The sequence below is a fragment of the Brachyistius frenatus genome, unplaced genomic scaffold, assembly GCF_029030835.1.
Source record: "Brachyistius frenatus isolate BFR_SWC_R1_liver_20210118 unplaced genomic scaffold, ASM2903083v1 Contig_31, whole genome shotgun sequence".
Taxonomy (NCBI): Eukaryota; Metazoa; Chordata; class Actinopteri; family Embiotocidae; genus Brachyistius; species Brachyistius frenatus.
This window is the reverse complement of record NW_027210630.1, coordinates 1,729,940-1,746,544: the sequence shown is the minus strand read 5'-3', so window position 1 is coordinate 1,746,544 and position 16,605 is coordinate 1,729,940. Positions and strand designations below refer to the sequence as shown.

General features: G+C 38.8%; 1 protein-coding gene across 1 annotated transcript; it reads left to right on the top strand.

The window, feature by feature from the left end:
• The first annotated feature begins 3,109 nt into the window (after positions 1-3,109).
• adrb3a (adrenoceptor beta 3a) lies at positions 3,110-14,048 on the top strand. Its single transcript, XM_069699785.1, has 2 exons — positions 3,110-4,879; positions 12,568-14,048. The coding sequence occupies exons 1-2, from the start codon at positions 3,564-3,566 to the stop codon at positions 12,593-12,595; spliced, it is 1,344 nt and encodes a 447-aa protein (XP_069555886.1). The 5' UTR covers positions 3,110-3,563; the 3' UTR covers positions 12,596-14,048.
• Positions 14,049-16,605: the final 2,557 nt, after the last annotated feature.

Here is a 16,605-nt window from a genome sequence, read left to right as displayed (position 1 = left end):
CACATCACACATATGGGCCTAATGGGTAAATTACACCTTGTAATACAAATCTACAAAAACATTAATTATTATATAAATACGGCATATTATTCCTGACAATTTTGCAAAGTTAATGTAAAAAGTTATTCTTGTAAGTGACTTATTATTATGTAATATAAATCTCTGTGTGCACAGTGCACTAATGTTACCATTACAGGCTGTCTATGTAATGGTGAGAAAGCTGTCATGGCTGAATCCACTATCAACAACTCAGGTTGTGCCAGCTGCCGTGCTTGACTGGACTAGGACCGGGTCCAGATCCACCAATGGTATCTTCTCACGCAAAGACAAATGAGCAGCTGTCAAGCTGTCAGCTCCCCAGCAGTGACCTTCATCTACAGAAATGCTGTCAGATTGGGCCTCTTGGTCATCAACTCACAAAGGCACCAAGTGTTTTTCTTTTGCCTCCATTTCCTGTCTAGTGAATGCACTTATAACTGCACAACTTCCTGTCAGATGAGTGGCAAAGTGACCCAGAGGGGGAAAAAAAATGGAGCAGAGGGGAAGGAAGCGTTTATGTATATGATGGCAAAGAAAAGCAGGCTCCAATACTGCACAGTTTTAATGTCTATCTGGACTCCCTCTCAAGACTATTTGTTTTAAAATTGACAGCGATATTTAAAGAAAATCACTCAGGTAACACCTTAAAAGACATTTTGTGAAACGTGTTTGTTTGCTCTCTTAGTTAAATAAGAATATATTTATCACTCTCGATGTTAAAGCTGGATTCAGCAGCTGGTAACCTCAATTTGACCTAAAGAATGGAAACATGTGAAGCAGGTAGCTTAGCTCTGTCCTGAGGAAAGAAAATCCACCAGCAGCACCGAAAGTTCACAAATGTTCATGTTTAATCTGTACAAACACAAAAATTTTAAAATTTTAAAAGTTAGAGGGGCCGGTGTTTTATTTATTTATTTATTCATTTGCATTTTGCAGAAACAGAATAGCTTGCTGTTCATTCATCCTTAGCAAAGTTGAACATGTCCTGGCTGCGTGGCTCGATTTTGAACGGTTTCTAACTGTAAACCAGATTTTGTAAAAACTTGGTATTCAGTAAAATGAAAACGTTAAAAATAAAAAGAAATTTGGCCATTTTGGGGCATAAAAAACCAACATTTACAACAGTTACAGTGCTACATTAGCATTCCTTTTGAGTCTCGACTCTGGTGACTGTAAAGGTCTTTCCCCACCTTGCTCATGATGAATGCACACCACAAAAATGTTCATGTTTCGTGTTCACATAATTACTGCGACTTTGCGACAGATGCCACAGTTTTTGTTTTTTTTTTAAGTCCAAATAAATACTCGCTAGCTCATTCTTCAGAAAAAAAAATCATAGATTCAAAATGCCGAAAATGTATTGTTTTTAAGCGGCGTGGCATAAAGGTATTAAGATGTGCCACTATAGAAGGAGAATGTGCAAAATTTTCATTTAAACTGACACAGAGGCTTTAACGTGACTGTAGTGCACATCAGTCATTGTGCAGGCAGCTAAACAGACAGGGGTGCAGCCTATCTGAAAGAGAAGGAGTTTAGTTTGGGAATATTTTGGGTTTAGACCGGATGTAACAGGACGGACGAAGCTGTGTGCTGTCTGCTGTTTGTGGAAATCCCTCTGCATGTGAGCTTCCCACTAAGGATATCACAATTCCTGAAATGCACAATTGTGATTGTTTGATGCCTTCATATGCAGTGTGAAAAACTGCCTTCTTTCTTTCGCTTTTTTTTTCCCGCCGTGCAATATTTTTGTTCCGTGTGAAATTACACATGACAAAACAACAGTTTGAAGAAATGTATTGACATGCCCCTGGTGTGTAAAGATCTTAAGTCTCATGTTCACTCTCTTTTAGCTCTGTTTTTGCTTTGTGGAGGGAAATATTAGCTCCTTAGCTAATAGAAAACTGTATTGTATCATATGTAACATGTATTTCTGCAGAGCAGGTAGTTTACGGTATGTTTTTGCTACTTTTTCACACTGTTTTCATTATGTCGGCTGCTACATTTTCTCTTGATTTATTGCTGCTTCGAAGAAGAAATAATAAAAACGAATCATTAAAAAATCTCTGGAATTACACAAAGTTTTGACAAAAATTAAAATTTGTATGCGACATTCCCTTGTTTATCATCATTAAGGAGAAGTAAAACCCAAGGCAGGAACAATCTCAAAGCAATCACAGCTGCATTTGTAGAGCCGATCAGACCAAAGAAGGAACTGCTCAGTGACAAGACAGATCAGCACCACAATGGAGCACTGGATATCAGAAGTGAATCGCATGAAAGGCATTTGCCTGATTGTTGTTCTTCTTCAGTGCATCAGCTTGAGTAACAGCGAGATAGAGATCTATTATTTTCTTTTACTGCTTTGAGTCAAAGAGAGGCCACTTTTTTCCTGCTCTCTACAGTTGGAGGTGCCTCGTGCCTTGTGGTCTGCAAAGCTGACCACAAACTGCGTTACAAATAAACCTTTAGAAGCCTTCAGAGTTGCACTATCTAAGTGGAGATAATGAGACACAAAGTCAGCTGAATTTGTGAGATAGTCCAGCGATTCTACGTTTGCTGCAAAGCCGGTGTTTAATTGAGTAAGCAAAAATGTCACCGTGCCTCAAGAATTGAAAAGAATGCCACAACGCTGACATCAGGTGACAGATAATGTATGGTTAATGCTATAGTCGTTATATTCATCACAACATCAGTGACATTACTGAAAAAGTGCTGATGATTTTTACAGCTTTAATGTGACATTTTGACACACATTTTACATGCTTTAATGCAGGAAGTTTTCTTTGCCTGTTTTTATATACTGCATGTGTGTCTGTGTGTGTGATTGACCACATGTGCATGGCTCTATCAGGGTACTGATCCCTGTACGGCTTCGATACAACACACAGGCACACTTTTCAACTCCTCCCCTCTGCCTTCAGCCAGGGTGTGATTACAGCCAATACAATCTTGGGCAACCTGCACCGAGAGAGTAAGAGAGAGCGAGAGAGAGAGCGAGAGAGAGAGGACCAAAATAAAGAGTGGTCAGCCACTCTGGTGCACTCTGGTGGTTCTTGCAACGGCGTCACTGTTTGCTTGATGTCCAAACAGTCGAACCGTGGCATTATGGCTCATGCAAGACTCTGCGAAAGAACTAATCCAACAGGATGTTTTTAAATGGACATGGCTTGGTTTTCTCCTCAGAAACTTTTTTTTTCACTTGACATGCTGGATTAATGAAAGTTCGGCAACTTTGAGCTAATATTGTTTAAGCTCTCTGGACACTTTGGATTAATTTCTTTGGAGAACATGATGTTTTTGCCTGTGAGAACTTCCACGATAAAAGATGGAGAGCTACTACTTCCTTCCGAGTACTACCAAACAAGACTGCGAGGTGTGAGATGTGAGCAATAACTGCAAAGGAAAGAAACGATTGAGTAAAAAGAATGTAATGAGCTTTTGATTTTGAGCATATTCATATGCATAATGCTTGTCAAAGTGCAGAGTCCTTAGCTTTGATGTGAAAACAGTTGAGCCGGGGAATAATGGATGGCAACTTGAGCACTTCAGGGCTCTTTGGGACGAACACGACGGGAACGTACCACAAAGCGGTGGGACCCTGGATCCTCGTCATACTGGTCACCATCATACTGATCACAGTGGTGGGAAACCTGCTGGTCCTCATCGCTGTGGCGCGCACTTCGCAGCTACAAACGACGACAAACATCTTCATTATGTCCCTAGCGTGTGCGGACCTCATCATGGGGGTCCTCGTGGTGCCTCTTGGGACCACCATAGTGGTGACAGGTAACTGGCAACTCAGTAGAACATTCTGTGAGCTCTGGACTTCTGTTGACGTTCTCTGTGTGACGGCGAGCATTGAGACACTCTGCGTCATAGCAGTGGATCGGTATATAGCCATTACGAGGCCGCTACGACACAAGGTCCTACTTAGCAAGTGGCGTGCCAGAATAATAGTGTGTTTAGTGTGGGTTGTGTCCACCTTAATTTCCTTTGTACCAATTATGAAAGGGTATTGGCGGGCAGACGGAGACCCTGAAGCGCAGAGGTGCTACAATGACCCTGCATGCTGTGACTTTGTGACCAACACAGGCTTTGCTATTATATCTTCAATAGTGTCTTTTTACATTCCGCTGCTCATAATGATATTTGTCTACACCAGAGTCTTCGTAATAGCGACACGGCAGGTCCGGCTCATAGATAAGAATCGCATGCGTTTCTGGAATGAGTGTGCAACAGCACAGATGCAAGTTGCCCCCGACGTCAACAATACCCTGCCGTCGGCATGTGTGGGCTCCAGCAGCTGCAACAGCACCGCAAAGAGGAAGAGCGCCAAACGGAGGCCATCACGGCTAATGCTGATCAAAGAGCACAAGGCCCTCAAGACTCTGGGCATCATAATGGGGACCTTCACTGTGTGCTGGCTGCCATTCTTTGTTGCAAACATCATCAATGCTTTTAACAGAGATATTCCAGAAGAGTGGCTCTTCAGACTGTTAAACTGGCTGGGCTACATCAACTCCGGCCTCAATCCCATCATCTACTGCAGGAGTCCAGAGTTTCGGACTGCCTTTAAGAACCTGCTGGGCTGCCCGTGGCTCTCCACCCTGCGGCTTAATACTTTCTATAAAGAACTAAGGACTCGCTGCTCCTGTTTTCTATGGCAAACAGAGTCCGGCACGGCAGGCTCCTTCCAAAAGTCTCCAACGAGCAGGACTGAAGGCAGTGAGAGCCTGGCCAGTACACAGCGAAGCAGCAAAAGTGAGGAAGTTTACCCTGATCCTGTGCAGTCCAACGGAAGCACACAGTTCAGTGACTTTACAGAGCCAGAAACCAAATTGTAAGTTATTCTGTCTTTAATTATTTTCACCATGTTGCAATTATTTTGATGTGATAAAAGCTTTCAAAATTACCCCCTTCTACAAACACAAGCAGTGAATACTTCTAACTTCTTAAGTAAAGAAAGTGAAGTCAATGCCTGAATACAATGAAGTCTATAATTTGTACTGCTACTGTACACCTGCTGTCATGCACAACAGCAATAATTCATGTTAACACACCTACCAGGCACAATGGCAATCAGTAGACAACAGTATAACACGAATGACAGCCAGGTCATACAAGTCTTTTACCTTTCTGTCCATTTGAATAAATAAGGCTGTTTAATTAGAATACGTTTTATAATGCTACACATGATACGGCCTTAGGAATCTCTGTGCATCTCCTTTGAGAGTAACTCATGGACTTCAGGTCAAATCTCTACAAAATCGAAAGGACAGAGCTGTATCAGGGATTGTGTGACTTCAGCAGCAGCAACTGTAGCTTCAAATTGAGATTTCTTATTATTCCAATTCCAAGCTAAAGGTTACATGTGAGGGGAAACTGTGAAGTCTTGCACTGTAGAATCAATGCCACGGAGAATCAAACAATTTAAATGACTTCCTGCTTTTGGATATGCTGATGCACACTGAGTATTATATAGAGACAATGATATAAAAAAAAACACCAACAAACTTGTTTCAGTTTGACAATGGCAAAAAAAACAAAAACAACTAAGAAACAATGACAATTTTAAGTCATACTTCTCTGAAACTGAAAAAGCTAGTCATTTGTTAAGTATGAATTATGCAGATTAAAAAGTGTGAAACAATCCTATGATCACCAACAAATTGAACATCAAGTTTAAAAAAATATTTCAACCACGTTCGAAACATAGATCTAATCCAGTCCAAGAGTCTTTATAGACAAATTTCATGATACTGAAAATAATCAATATTTGTTTAGTTTTCCCCAGGTTTTTTTTGCCCGTTACAAAAATAATCATCTGGCTTACAAAAGGTTTAGCTCCACACATCTACTTTGTATTGTGCTGACATTCATAGTGAGAATTAGGCACCTTAAACACTTTTAAAGATGTGTTAGAAATAGAAGACTTCTAGTAAAATGTCAAAAGTTTTGAATTTGATGGTAAACTGCTGATTTGTGCATTTAATGGAAGTAGAAATCCATATTTGGAAATGCTTTAATACATCACAGTGCTGCAGTCCAGACATAAAATATATTCAGTGCAAATGATCCGAAAAATAAATCATTAGTTTTGAAGTACCGGCTGCTCACAATTATAACACGAAAAGCAAAACTTCATATTTGGATTTTAATGCACGATTCAATAAACATAAGAACACAATACCGGTATTTCTTACTGCACTGTTAACTGCAATCATTCTTTGGATCCAGCTGATGTCAGTGTTGTAAAAATAACTAATAGATCAGCATGCTAATAAGCTTGGGGGGTATTGTAGGTGATAAAGAACAATTAAATTAATAAATTATTTTTATATTTGATGGAAACCTCCATATTGTAAAGGGTTTTTTTGTGTGTGTCAATTTCATTATCTGGAATCTGAGAAAACAATTTGTGTCCCTTAATGATAAAGATGAGTGTGAAGTGTCTCTGTGAACCCACTGTGCCACGGGTGAAAGGCTGATTCAGAGAACCACATGGCCCTTCAGTATTTGCATATTAGTGTGGCTGTCTGCCTGTCAGTGGGCCTCAGTGTGCCCTGCCCAACACCCCCTGCAGCAGATAAATCTTTATCACTTATGCACAAGACTTCCCCCATAACTGGAGCTGGTGTTTACACGACTGACAGCCAACGAGAGCCCTTTATCTAACATAAGTTCACTGAGGTTAAACAACTGAATATTTTAATTATTAATACGTAACCACAAGTTGGCCGCAGGCCTACAGACTGAACTGCAGCAGTAATTATTATGACAATATCGGTAGATTCTTGAAATTAAAAGTAAAATGCTATATATAGTGGAAGACTTTTGCCAATTTCACAACTTATTATCAATATTTTATGTCAATTGGAAGTTTGTGTTCTAAATGTAAAGTTCTCTGAACTTTTTAGCTAAAAATTCAATTCACATTTTCAATTAAAAAATGTGTCATCACAAAATTTTAATATTATGCAAGATTTCTACTTTAATTCCCTGAAAGCTTTTTGAATTTCAGATATTTTTATAGCAGTGCAGTCTTCAAAGCCAGATACAATGAAGGACACAATCCACTTGATATGATCGCTCCAAATGTAACTAATATTTAAGTGCATGTTTAGTTAATGTCTCCAACATGTCATGACTGAATGCATTAAGTGCTATTTCAGTATGTGTCACAAATTTAGAGCTTTTGTGCAAGAAACAAATTGTAGCTTGTTTATATGAATTTAAGTCTGAAAACATTTGACACAATAAAATTAAGGTTAAAATCCACACATTTAAGTAAAGTTAAGTAAATTCAGTTTATGATTCAGTTTTATTGGACAGATGGCACAACTCTTATGTACACTCGACACCTTGTCGTGAATTCCCACGAGTAATCCACTTTTATGGACCCGGGGTGTTTCCATTTGAAATATTTACTCTCTTTACAAACTATATATAATTTCTCTCTTCTCCTTACATGACATCCCCTTCGTGGAATTTTATAGACATTATCAATGGTGCTGTGAAACAGGAGACATTTACGAGCATATAAAAGTCTTCCTTAAAAGGAGCCTGAGGTGTTCTGTAGTAAATCAGACCAAGAGCAAGGCTCAGCCGACTCTTCCTGCGCTTTTGGGCAGGATTAGAAACCTAAGTGAAACCAGCCGCTCTAGAATGACTGTTACGGCACCAAGGTTCAAAGACAGGGTTTAGAAATATGACAAGCTGTTCAGGGTACAGTCTTAGACTGCTGAAGTTTTTGCCCAAGAGTTCCAATACCGCCATCCATCTGATCGAGACCTCGACAGTCATCCATGTCCACTTTCTATTGAACTAGCAACACAAAAGAGCAATTGAGCAGCATGTTGCCATTAAACCTTAATTAGGACAGAATTAAACAGCGAGGTTGGTTTAGTCATGAGATCTATCATTAGGAGTGATACAACCACTGAGATGAATGTTACTAGGGCTGCACAGAACAGCACAGAACAGGCATTATCAATAGTTGCTTTGTTTTCATAGAAATACATGCTGGAATATCAGTGGTGCCCTTGTCAAATTCATTCAGCTTCTGTCATGGCACCATGTTTTACGGTATAAAAATTAAAATTGTTCAGATTCCCTGCAAACCAATTCTCTGTTATGTCCTTGAAGTCCGCCTGACTGCTTTAACAGAATTAATTAAAGTTTAGCTGAGTCTGCCTTTGTTTTTATTCGTCATGTTTCTCCATGATCCCCGATATGTGTATTGGAGGTATAAAATCGGAACATATTTTAAAAACATTTCTGCATAGGGAGTTTGTTTGCACAGTTCAACCACAATTGAGAGCGCTAAAATTAAGTTAACAAAGAGCAGAACATTGTATTTCAAAGAGCAGAGGCCAACTAGTAGTAGTGGATGAAATTGCAGTCTGAATGTGGAGCAGAAATGAAGAGTCTCTGTTTGATGTCTGATAGACTGGTTTAGAAACACAACCAGAGCTCTTCTTTTGATATATACATACAGCATACGTCTTACAGGCGTTGCTCTTTTGAGGTCCATCCACAGATTTTCTATGACGTTCAGGTCTCGGTATTGTTCGGGCCAAGGGAACACCTTTAGCTTGTTCATCTTGAGGTCGTCCACTGAGGACTTTAAAGTGATAATTATCCTGCTGTAGAAGCCATCCTCATTTCACCTTCAACTCTTTCACAGACAGTGTGATGTTTGCTTCTTGAAGCCTCAGTTATTTTAATTTTCAGAGTGGTGAGCAGCCACTTAGATGGAGCTAACGGCTTCTGATGGGTGGGGCAGGGTTTGAGGAGTCGGAGTATTTATAAAGCTTTGAAATCTGCATCACCTGAACTTTCCTCAAAATGAGAGTGAATAAACCACATTTCCAACAGGCTAATTAAGGACTGAAACCTTGGTAACAAATTATTTAATGTGCCCACATTTTTGCATGGCGCTCCTTTTTTTTACCACTCTAGATTTGTAGAAAACAAAAACAACACACAAATTTTGCCTAAAATGTTAAAGAATGCTTAATCTTTATGCTTTTTGGAGATCAGTTCATTGATAAGAGTAATCGTTAAGGGTGCCCAAACTTTTGCATGCCACTGTCCCTGCAGAATTACATTACAGGACCCATACAGACATGTGTGGGCATGGAACTATGTCATTATTATTACCTGCCAAGCTCTATACAAACATGTCCTCTACAGCTGTGCTGGTGAATCACAAATGAAGGACCACATGTGAGGAACCAACTTGTCCAAGTGTTGCTGAGAAAACACCATTAAAGACTGAAAAAATATACCTTACATACTGTAGGCATCAGACGCATAATCGTTATTAAAACTGTTGGATAAATATTATTAAAATATCATGTGACAAGAAAACGGTAATCTAACAGGGCCGAGAAGTCACAGCAGCTAATCATCCAGATTTAATTTCAAAGTAACATCTGATGGCTGGCATCTGCACTGATTGTCTGTTGACAATTTATTTTTTTCCCTTCATTCCTAGCTTGCAAAAAAAAAAATCTGTTCAAGACATAAAGATGACACAATTGATTGAATGTTCATTTTCTTAGCTCATGTACTTAAAACGGGAAGCTAAAAACGCACAAATAACCACCCTTTACACAAAGCACAGAGAGATGGCAGAGTGTGAAATTTGGAGTATAAACACTGACTCACTTAAGTCACTACAAGTGGCTCATTACTCCAAATGATCGTGTAAATATTTCAGACATGCGGGTTGACAACTCATAAGAACATATTCTAAATGGACATTGTGTTGATAAGCCCGGCATCTCAGGTTTACACTGAAATAACTGAGTGTTGCTCGAACAAATTGTATCATTGTTCCGGCTAAATATGTAGATATAATTGTATTTCCCACACATCCTTGCTGTATCCTCACAGAGTGCAGGGTGTTTTATTAATGGACACTTTGTTAGTTTAAAAATATAGCTTGCGGTAAGTAATTTAAGAAATGTGGGAACAGTTCTTTCTACTGTGCTGTATATGGTGTGGTTTAAGTCTTGTGTTGAGCAGGAGTTTGAATGTGACAAATATACTTTAGCTACAGAGGCTGTGATTGAGAAGCTTTTTACTGAGCTGTTAATGTGTGGCAGCTTTCAGCACCATGTGATTTCAAAGTGGCCTGAATGCTGATGTAAAGAACTATAGTGAGCATGCAATATATATCATTAGGCACACGTTGGAGCGACTCGATGTTCTCAATGCTCTTTAGGAGGGGCTGATGTGCACCAATGCTTTTGTTCCTGCGCTGTGAACCCTGTAATTCTCAGCTTCTCTCTGCAGTATGCTAATCGTGCCTCCTAACCAGCTTCAGACGCCAACTTGCATAAAGTGCATTTAGAAAGCTTAGAGCGAGATCAGGCCCAGGAGAGCATGAAAGAAGGAGCAGGATAAAGCAAAACATGGTGGTGGTAACCTGTGGGAAACCTCCAACACTCCTTTTCAAGCCTGGCTGAAACAGTATCAGAGGCAATCACAGTGCATCACGGTCTTTAAATGGAGGCATCCAGGAGTTGAGCAAACACTCAAGAACAGTAAAACTTTAACTTGTTACGGTTCATACTGACAGGAAAAAGGAATAAACTGTAACTGGATATTATTTTACTCTATCCCTATAACAGTAGCTAACAGGACTGTGTACAATACTAACAGCAGCAGAAGTCAGAAAATATCAATCCTCAATATTTATGTTTACATTTGAAGTGGCTGATAACCTTTAATGGATTCAGCCCATTTGAAAAGCCTAAAAATGTAGTTCTTATAGTCCTGATACACATCAGAGGTAGCTTCATTTTCAAATGGACTTGCATTTAAAACACAATGGCTGGAAAACATGAGCCAAACCTATAAAATGACCATTTTACTTTACATGGCGACTTCTCTCTGCTGGCTGGCTTTTATACCATTGTTGGCATTAATTTCAGTATTACTAATTAAATGGTCTTCAATAGTGGATTTTACAATGAGTGGCTAGTTGAGTGTCTGGTTTTAAATGGCTGTTCCAAATCTAATTAAATGGGATACAGGCCATTTTATCTTCCTATATATAGTTTCAGGAATCTCTGTCTGTATTTTTGTTTGTGCCTCACATATCTCAACAATCTTGCAACAAGTTTAATATTGATAAACTGTAATAAAAAGACCACCGGCGCTGTGTGCAGCAGCGCGGATGGAGTTCCACAGAGCATTGCAGTGGAGTCGTTGAGCGTCTCTTCACCTTCTTCCACAGCATGCTGTTTACAAGTAGCAAGGTTTTCCCTACTATTATAACACCCAAGTCCTTTTTTACAGCCCCTAAATCAAATGAACACAAACTATTCTGAGTGCATGGCGAGGGTGAGTGCTCACACAAAACTATAAATTACAAAACATTTGCTAACTAATACATTTCTATATGCAGGCGGGTTTAGAGACAGAAAATTTTACACACCTGAGATTATTCATGGGTTTTCCTTAATTTAGAAGCACTCAGCTCTTTTAAATTGAATTGGGATTACAAAACATGTACACGCATGTCTGTGGCTTGCAATTTAAAATAATCCAAAGACTCAAGTGAGACTCGACTGAATGTATTTCATTCTTGGAGTTTTTGTCCAGTGACTCATCCAAATGCACCATCTTGACAGCCACTCGTATTGACAGGACGCAGGTGACACAGACAGAGGACTGCAGAGATTTAACTTTGCCATGCAGTAAAAAAGGGTTAGATTCCACATGTGAATTCTGATGAAATCACATTGTAAACTGTTTCCTGTGATTTCCCCCCCCCCCCAAATGCATTCACATTTCTGTAAAGCTTACAGTTCAAGGTAGTTTATGTCTTCCTGTGGAGACATGTACAGTGGAGGCGATAGCATCACAAATTCCTGTCTGGTTGGGAGGGGGAAGTAGAGTTTCACCGAGGATAAAGGGATGAGGGCAACTATGCAATAACTTTGTGTAATTAGAAAGAAAAAATACATAAAAGAAGCGGTTCAGCGATGCTATCTATACTGTTTTTCACATAGTTACAAATAACCTGTAAAATGACAAACATCTGCTGCTCTCTTGGAGCTTTTTTTTATCTGATAGAAACTGAGATGGCACACAGGGTGTGTCCAACAAAGGACTACGAGTCAGACGGTAAAAGAAAAAAGCTCATTTGTGAAAATGGTCACATTTCACAGGGCTTCACACCAAGTCAAAGATATAACGAGGTTCATAACAAGATATCTAGCAGGCCTATGGACTGAAATAAAAGTCTTAGAGAATAGACCATGGATTCAGGATTTAAGGGACAAATGAGATGAAAAAGACAAATGTGAGTGAAATATTCATGTATGAATGGATTCTGTCCTTACGGGACATTTTTGCCTTTTGTCTTTACTTTTAGAGTAGAAACTAAATATAAATGATCAGATATACTCGGTACAGTGTAATCACATGTGAGATTTGCTCATGTCTTGTTGTCTAGTTGAGACTTTAATTTGAATAGAAACGCCACATACTAATATGGCCATCTCTTTTCAGCTTCACATTGCAGGAAAAGGACGGATGAACTGTAAAATGTCAATCTACTGGAGCAACCGGTGCTCTCCAGCTGTTACTGTGATTCCGGCAAAGTCTGAGACCAAACAGCAGTGAAGGCAAGCTAAAGAAAAGTACAACCACCAGCGCTGAAAAACAAAGCCGTAGGAAGCTAACATCAAAGAGATGACTGGATTGAGTGTGGAGAAACAGCTGATTTGCTCTGGATGGAAACAGTGCGACTCTTTTTGATGACATGGACAGATGGACTGCTGTTGCTCAGCGCTTTGCAGACATGAGGCGAGAACACAGACGAACCTCCAAGTGTCATCTTCATACTGCAAAAGACTCTGTTCCTGAATGAGACCATTTTAAATGCATTCCAGTAAACTTTTGGACACAGTGTATGTGGCCTATGGTTTCCTAAATGTCAGAATTAAAAAAAACGTGTACAGTAATTATCTGGTAAATTATGTATTTATGATACACTGAATCTGTAGCAAAATACAAAAGTTGACTAATTTGTAATTTTGGCAAGGCTGTGTTAATTGTAAAAGCATTTTGATCACACGATGTTTTCAGTGTAATATCAGCTAAATCATTGAGCTATGCATCGAACTACTCCGTTCTTGCGTCTAGGCTAGGTCTGTATCCAACAGTTATGTTATTTAAAGCCCACAGTCTATGTTAATTGATACCATGGCTATGAAAAATGACTTAAAATCTTCTGTCAGGACAAGCAATCCTCATCCCAGGGCCTCAAATCCTGTCGCTCTGGCAAAGGCGCCTGATGTCTCAGAGATACATACATACGTGCCTTACGTTTAGGCAGTACAGCTATGTGGTTAGGTGCATAAGTGGAGTGCTGTCAGAGTGCACCGGAACATGAGGAAATAAATTATTGAGTTCTCTTGATTTGGTTCAAATTAATTTACACTTTTAATGTGTTTGAAGTTCTTGAATCATTTCTAAAGCTTATGTCATGCAAGAGAGCCAACACAAACAAATGAAATGGTCAAAAGTTTCACATTGACTTTAAAGGTGTATTGATTGATTCAGGATCTCAACTCGAAGCCTTGTTTTGATCCGCTATCGTTTGCCCCGTGAAAGTTACTGCATTATGCGTTAATACAAACTCAAAACCTCCCATATATGTTTCAAATTAAAAGCAATATGGTGTTTCAGTAGAAAGAAACCCTTCATCTCATCCAACCACCCCCATTGTTCCTTCTCACACACGTCACTCTTTCTACTCCCTCACATTACCACCTTCTTTGATTCGGGTGGTCACGGCACCAACACCAAATTACATTGTATCTCTGTGACGCCAATAGCTTTGACAAAGAAAGTATTTTATGCACTGGGAATGAGAACGGGATGGTCAGGACCTACCAAAAATAATTCTGGTCAACTATCAGTATACAGTACATTATTGCACAAGGTACAGTATTAAAAACTGCAGGTAATAAAATAAGGCTGGTACATGCTATGTTTCAAACCAGAATTTTTTCCCCATTGGTAAGAGGTCACGGTGTACTTGCAATAACACTCTGAAATGTCCAAATACGACAAAATAATGGCCTTGATGTAGGAAAACATTTTCTCAACATTATTATGTTGTACTGAGACACCCTGTGTTATTATCTTCACGGCATTATTTGTTGCATTGAGAAATATAATATTATAAAACTGTATAACACTGGTCATATGTGCTCTGAGTGCAAACTCACCAGTGTGGAAGCAAAGATAGACTATAATAATTCAAATCATACAGAATAAACAACTGAACTATGGAAGCTGAGAACGGCCATTCTTGCAACTATTTGTATTTTGATGCCATTATCTGAAGATTGCACATTTATTAATGGTATAAATTAACCTGTTAACATGACAAAATAACCTTTCTTTTCTCGAAATACAGAAAATGGTTAACTTGTGATTTAAGACTACATCAATAAAAAATGCATTAAAGCCTGAAATTCTAGACAATACATTTTAAAGAGAGGAAGTCAAACCAGAATAATCCTGATGGATAATTTTGTAGAAATGAATACATTCAGTTGACTTTCATCACACAACAGTCATTTATTTACAATTTCCCCTTGGGGATTAATAAAGTAACTACCTAACCTAACCTTATCAGGGCATCACTAATCATTGTTAAACTGGTTCCAACACTTGATTCAATAACAAAGAATTGTTTGTACTTATTGGCTCTCATCATGACTTCAGTCTCAATGTGCTTTTTTTTTTTTCCATCTTATGTTGTTTCATTTTATGGTTTCTTTAGTGGCAGAAAGGGGAGAAATAACTTTATCAAGAAAAAAAGTGAAAAGTTGTACAAACTGAGGACAAAGTAAACATAATTTTCTATACGAGTTATTTTTTTCTTTTCTATCCCTCTGATCCTCTTATGTCTCTTCAGATTTATCTTGGAAGGGCCTGACCTTCACACTGTTCCACAACACTGGGCAATGTAAAACTGTTGTTGATGTGAGCTCAAGATGCAACTCTAAATAGCTGATTTTTCCAATATTATTTTAAGTAATCGAAACCACAGTCATGTCTGGCTCTGCTGCTGTTTGGTATTTATGTGATTTAGGACTTTAAAAAATAAAACAAGACTTTTGAAAACAAACTAAGACCAATATTAGCTGTGTGACTACAGAATTACAATCCAGCAAAAAGCCACAACTCAGTGGAAACAATTATCCCATCTGAAGTAAGGCCACATTCTTATCAGATGATTCCTGTTGCAATGTTTTCTATGAGAGGGATTAGATTGAAATCAATTCTAAACATAAATTAGGGAAAGAAAAAGAGGAGCCACCACTTAAGGTACAACTCAGAGGATTTGATAAGATAAAAATAGAAGAGACAAAATTCATTTTTGTTTGATTTTATATATAAGCATATATTCACCAGTGTGCACATGAGGCTGAGATGAAAGGTGATGAGTCATAGACTAATAACATGTAAACATTATGATAAAATACATTAAATACTTAAGTCATAAATATTTTTCATTGAAGGCTCTTCTGGAAATGTAAGCATCCACCTCAACAAAGTAATGACTTTATCATTCCACTTTAATACATTTTTGTGTGTTTTGAATGCTTTCTATTAAATGTGACGAAGGGTCTGTGATGTTTTTAATCTTGGATCTACTTCAAAGCGTGCCACATTTTCCTCGCTCTCTCTTGATTGCAACTGACTGACTTGATATATGCACTTTTCTGTTCAATACAGCTTTTAGCCTTCACTGAGTCAACAGGTAGGTCAAAGTTTTCTTCAGGACACAGATTTTTCCGACAAAAGAAATCCTTTGACACCAAACTTAGATGATACGACAGCAGTAGATAAAAGAATCCAAGTCCTTTTCTCAGATGACCACAAATCAAACAGTCAATAGCCATTTTTGCTGCTGTGCCTTTGTAACTGTGTTTCTCGAGCCATTTTGTTGACTGATTAGAATTTGTTTCACTTAATGGACAACTGGGCAAACACAGATAATCTGACATCACACTAATATTTCAGGTGCAGCCACAACAGCCAGAGATTTACATATCCAGCAGTCTACAAAGGCCAGGGTCAATTTTGTTGTCCCAGCCTCAGAATAAAGTGAAACTCGTCATTCTGAGCTGATGTTTGACAATCACAGAAAGAAAATCCATCACAGGAGGAGAGATACGCGTTTGTGACAGCTGTGTGAAAAGACCAGAATCCATTGCTCCCCTACGGCACATATCACATTATAAAAACTCTTCCATTTCACATTACAATGGTACTGCTTTTCTCTGAAGGCTATTGTCAAGTGTTGCAAGAGCTTAGACAGCAGTGGACAAGACAGGCTGGTGAAAAGAGTGTCTCTTAAATTAGTCCTGGACTCTAATCAACAGGCCTAACTGCCTGGTTTGGCCATCTACTGCCATCTAGTGCAGTGATTGGTGATTTCCAGCTTCATTAAGAGAAGCCCAGCACATTTATTATTTGTTTTCCTCCACACAATAGCTGTAAGATGTTTCATCCTGGGGTTCATTT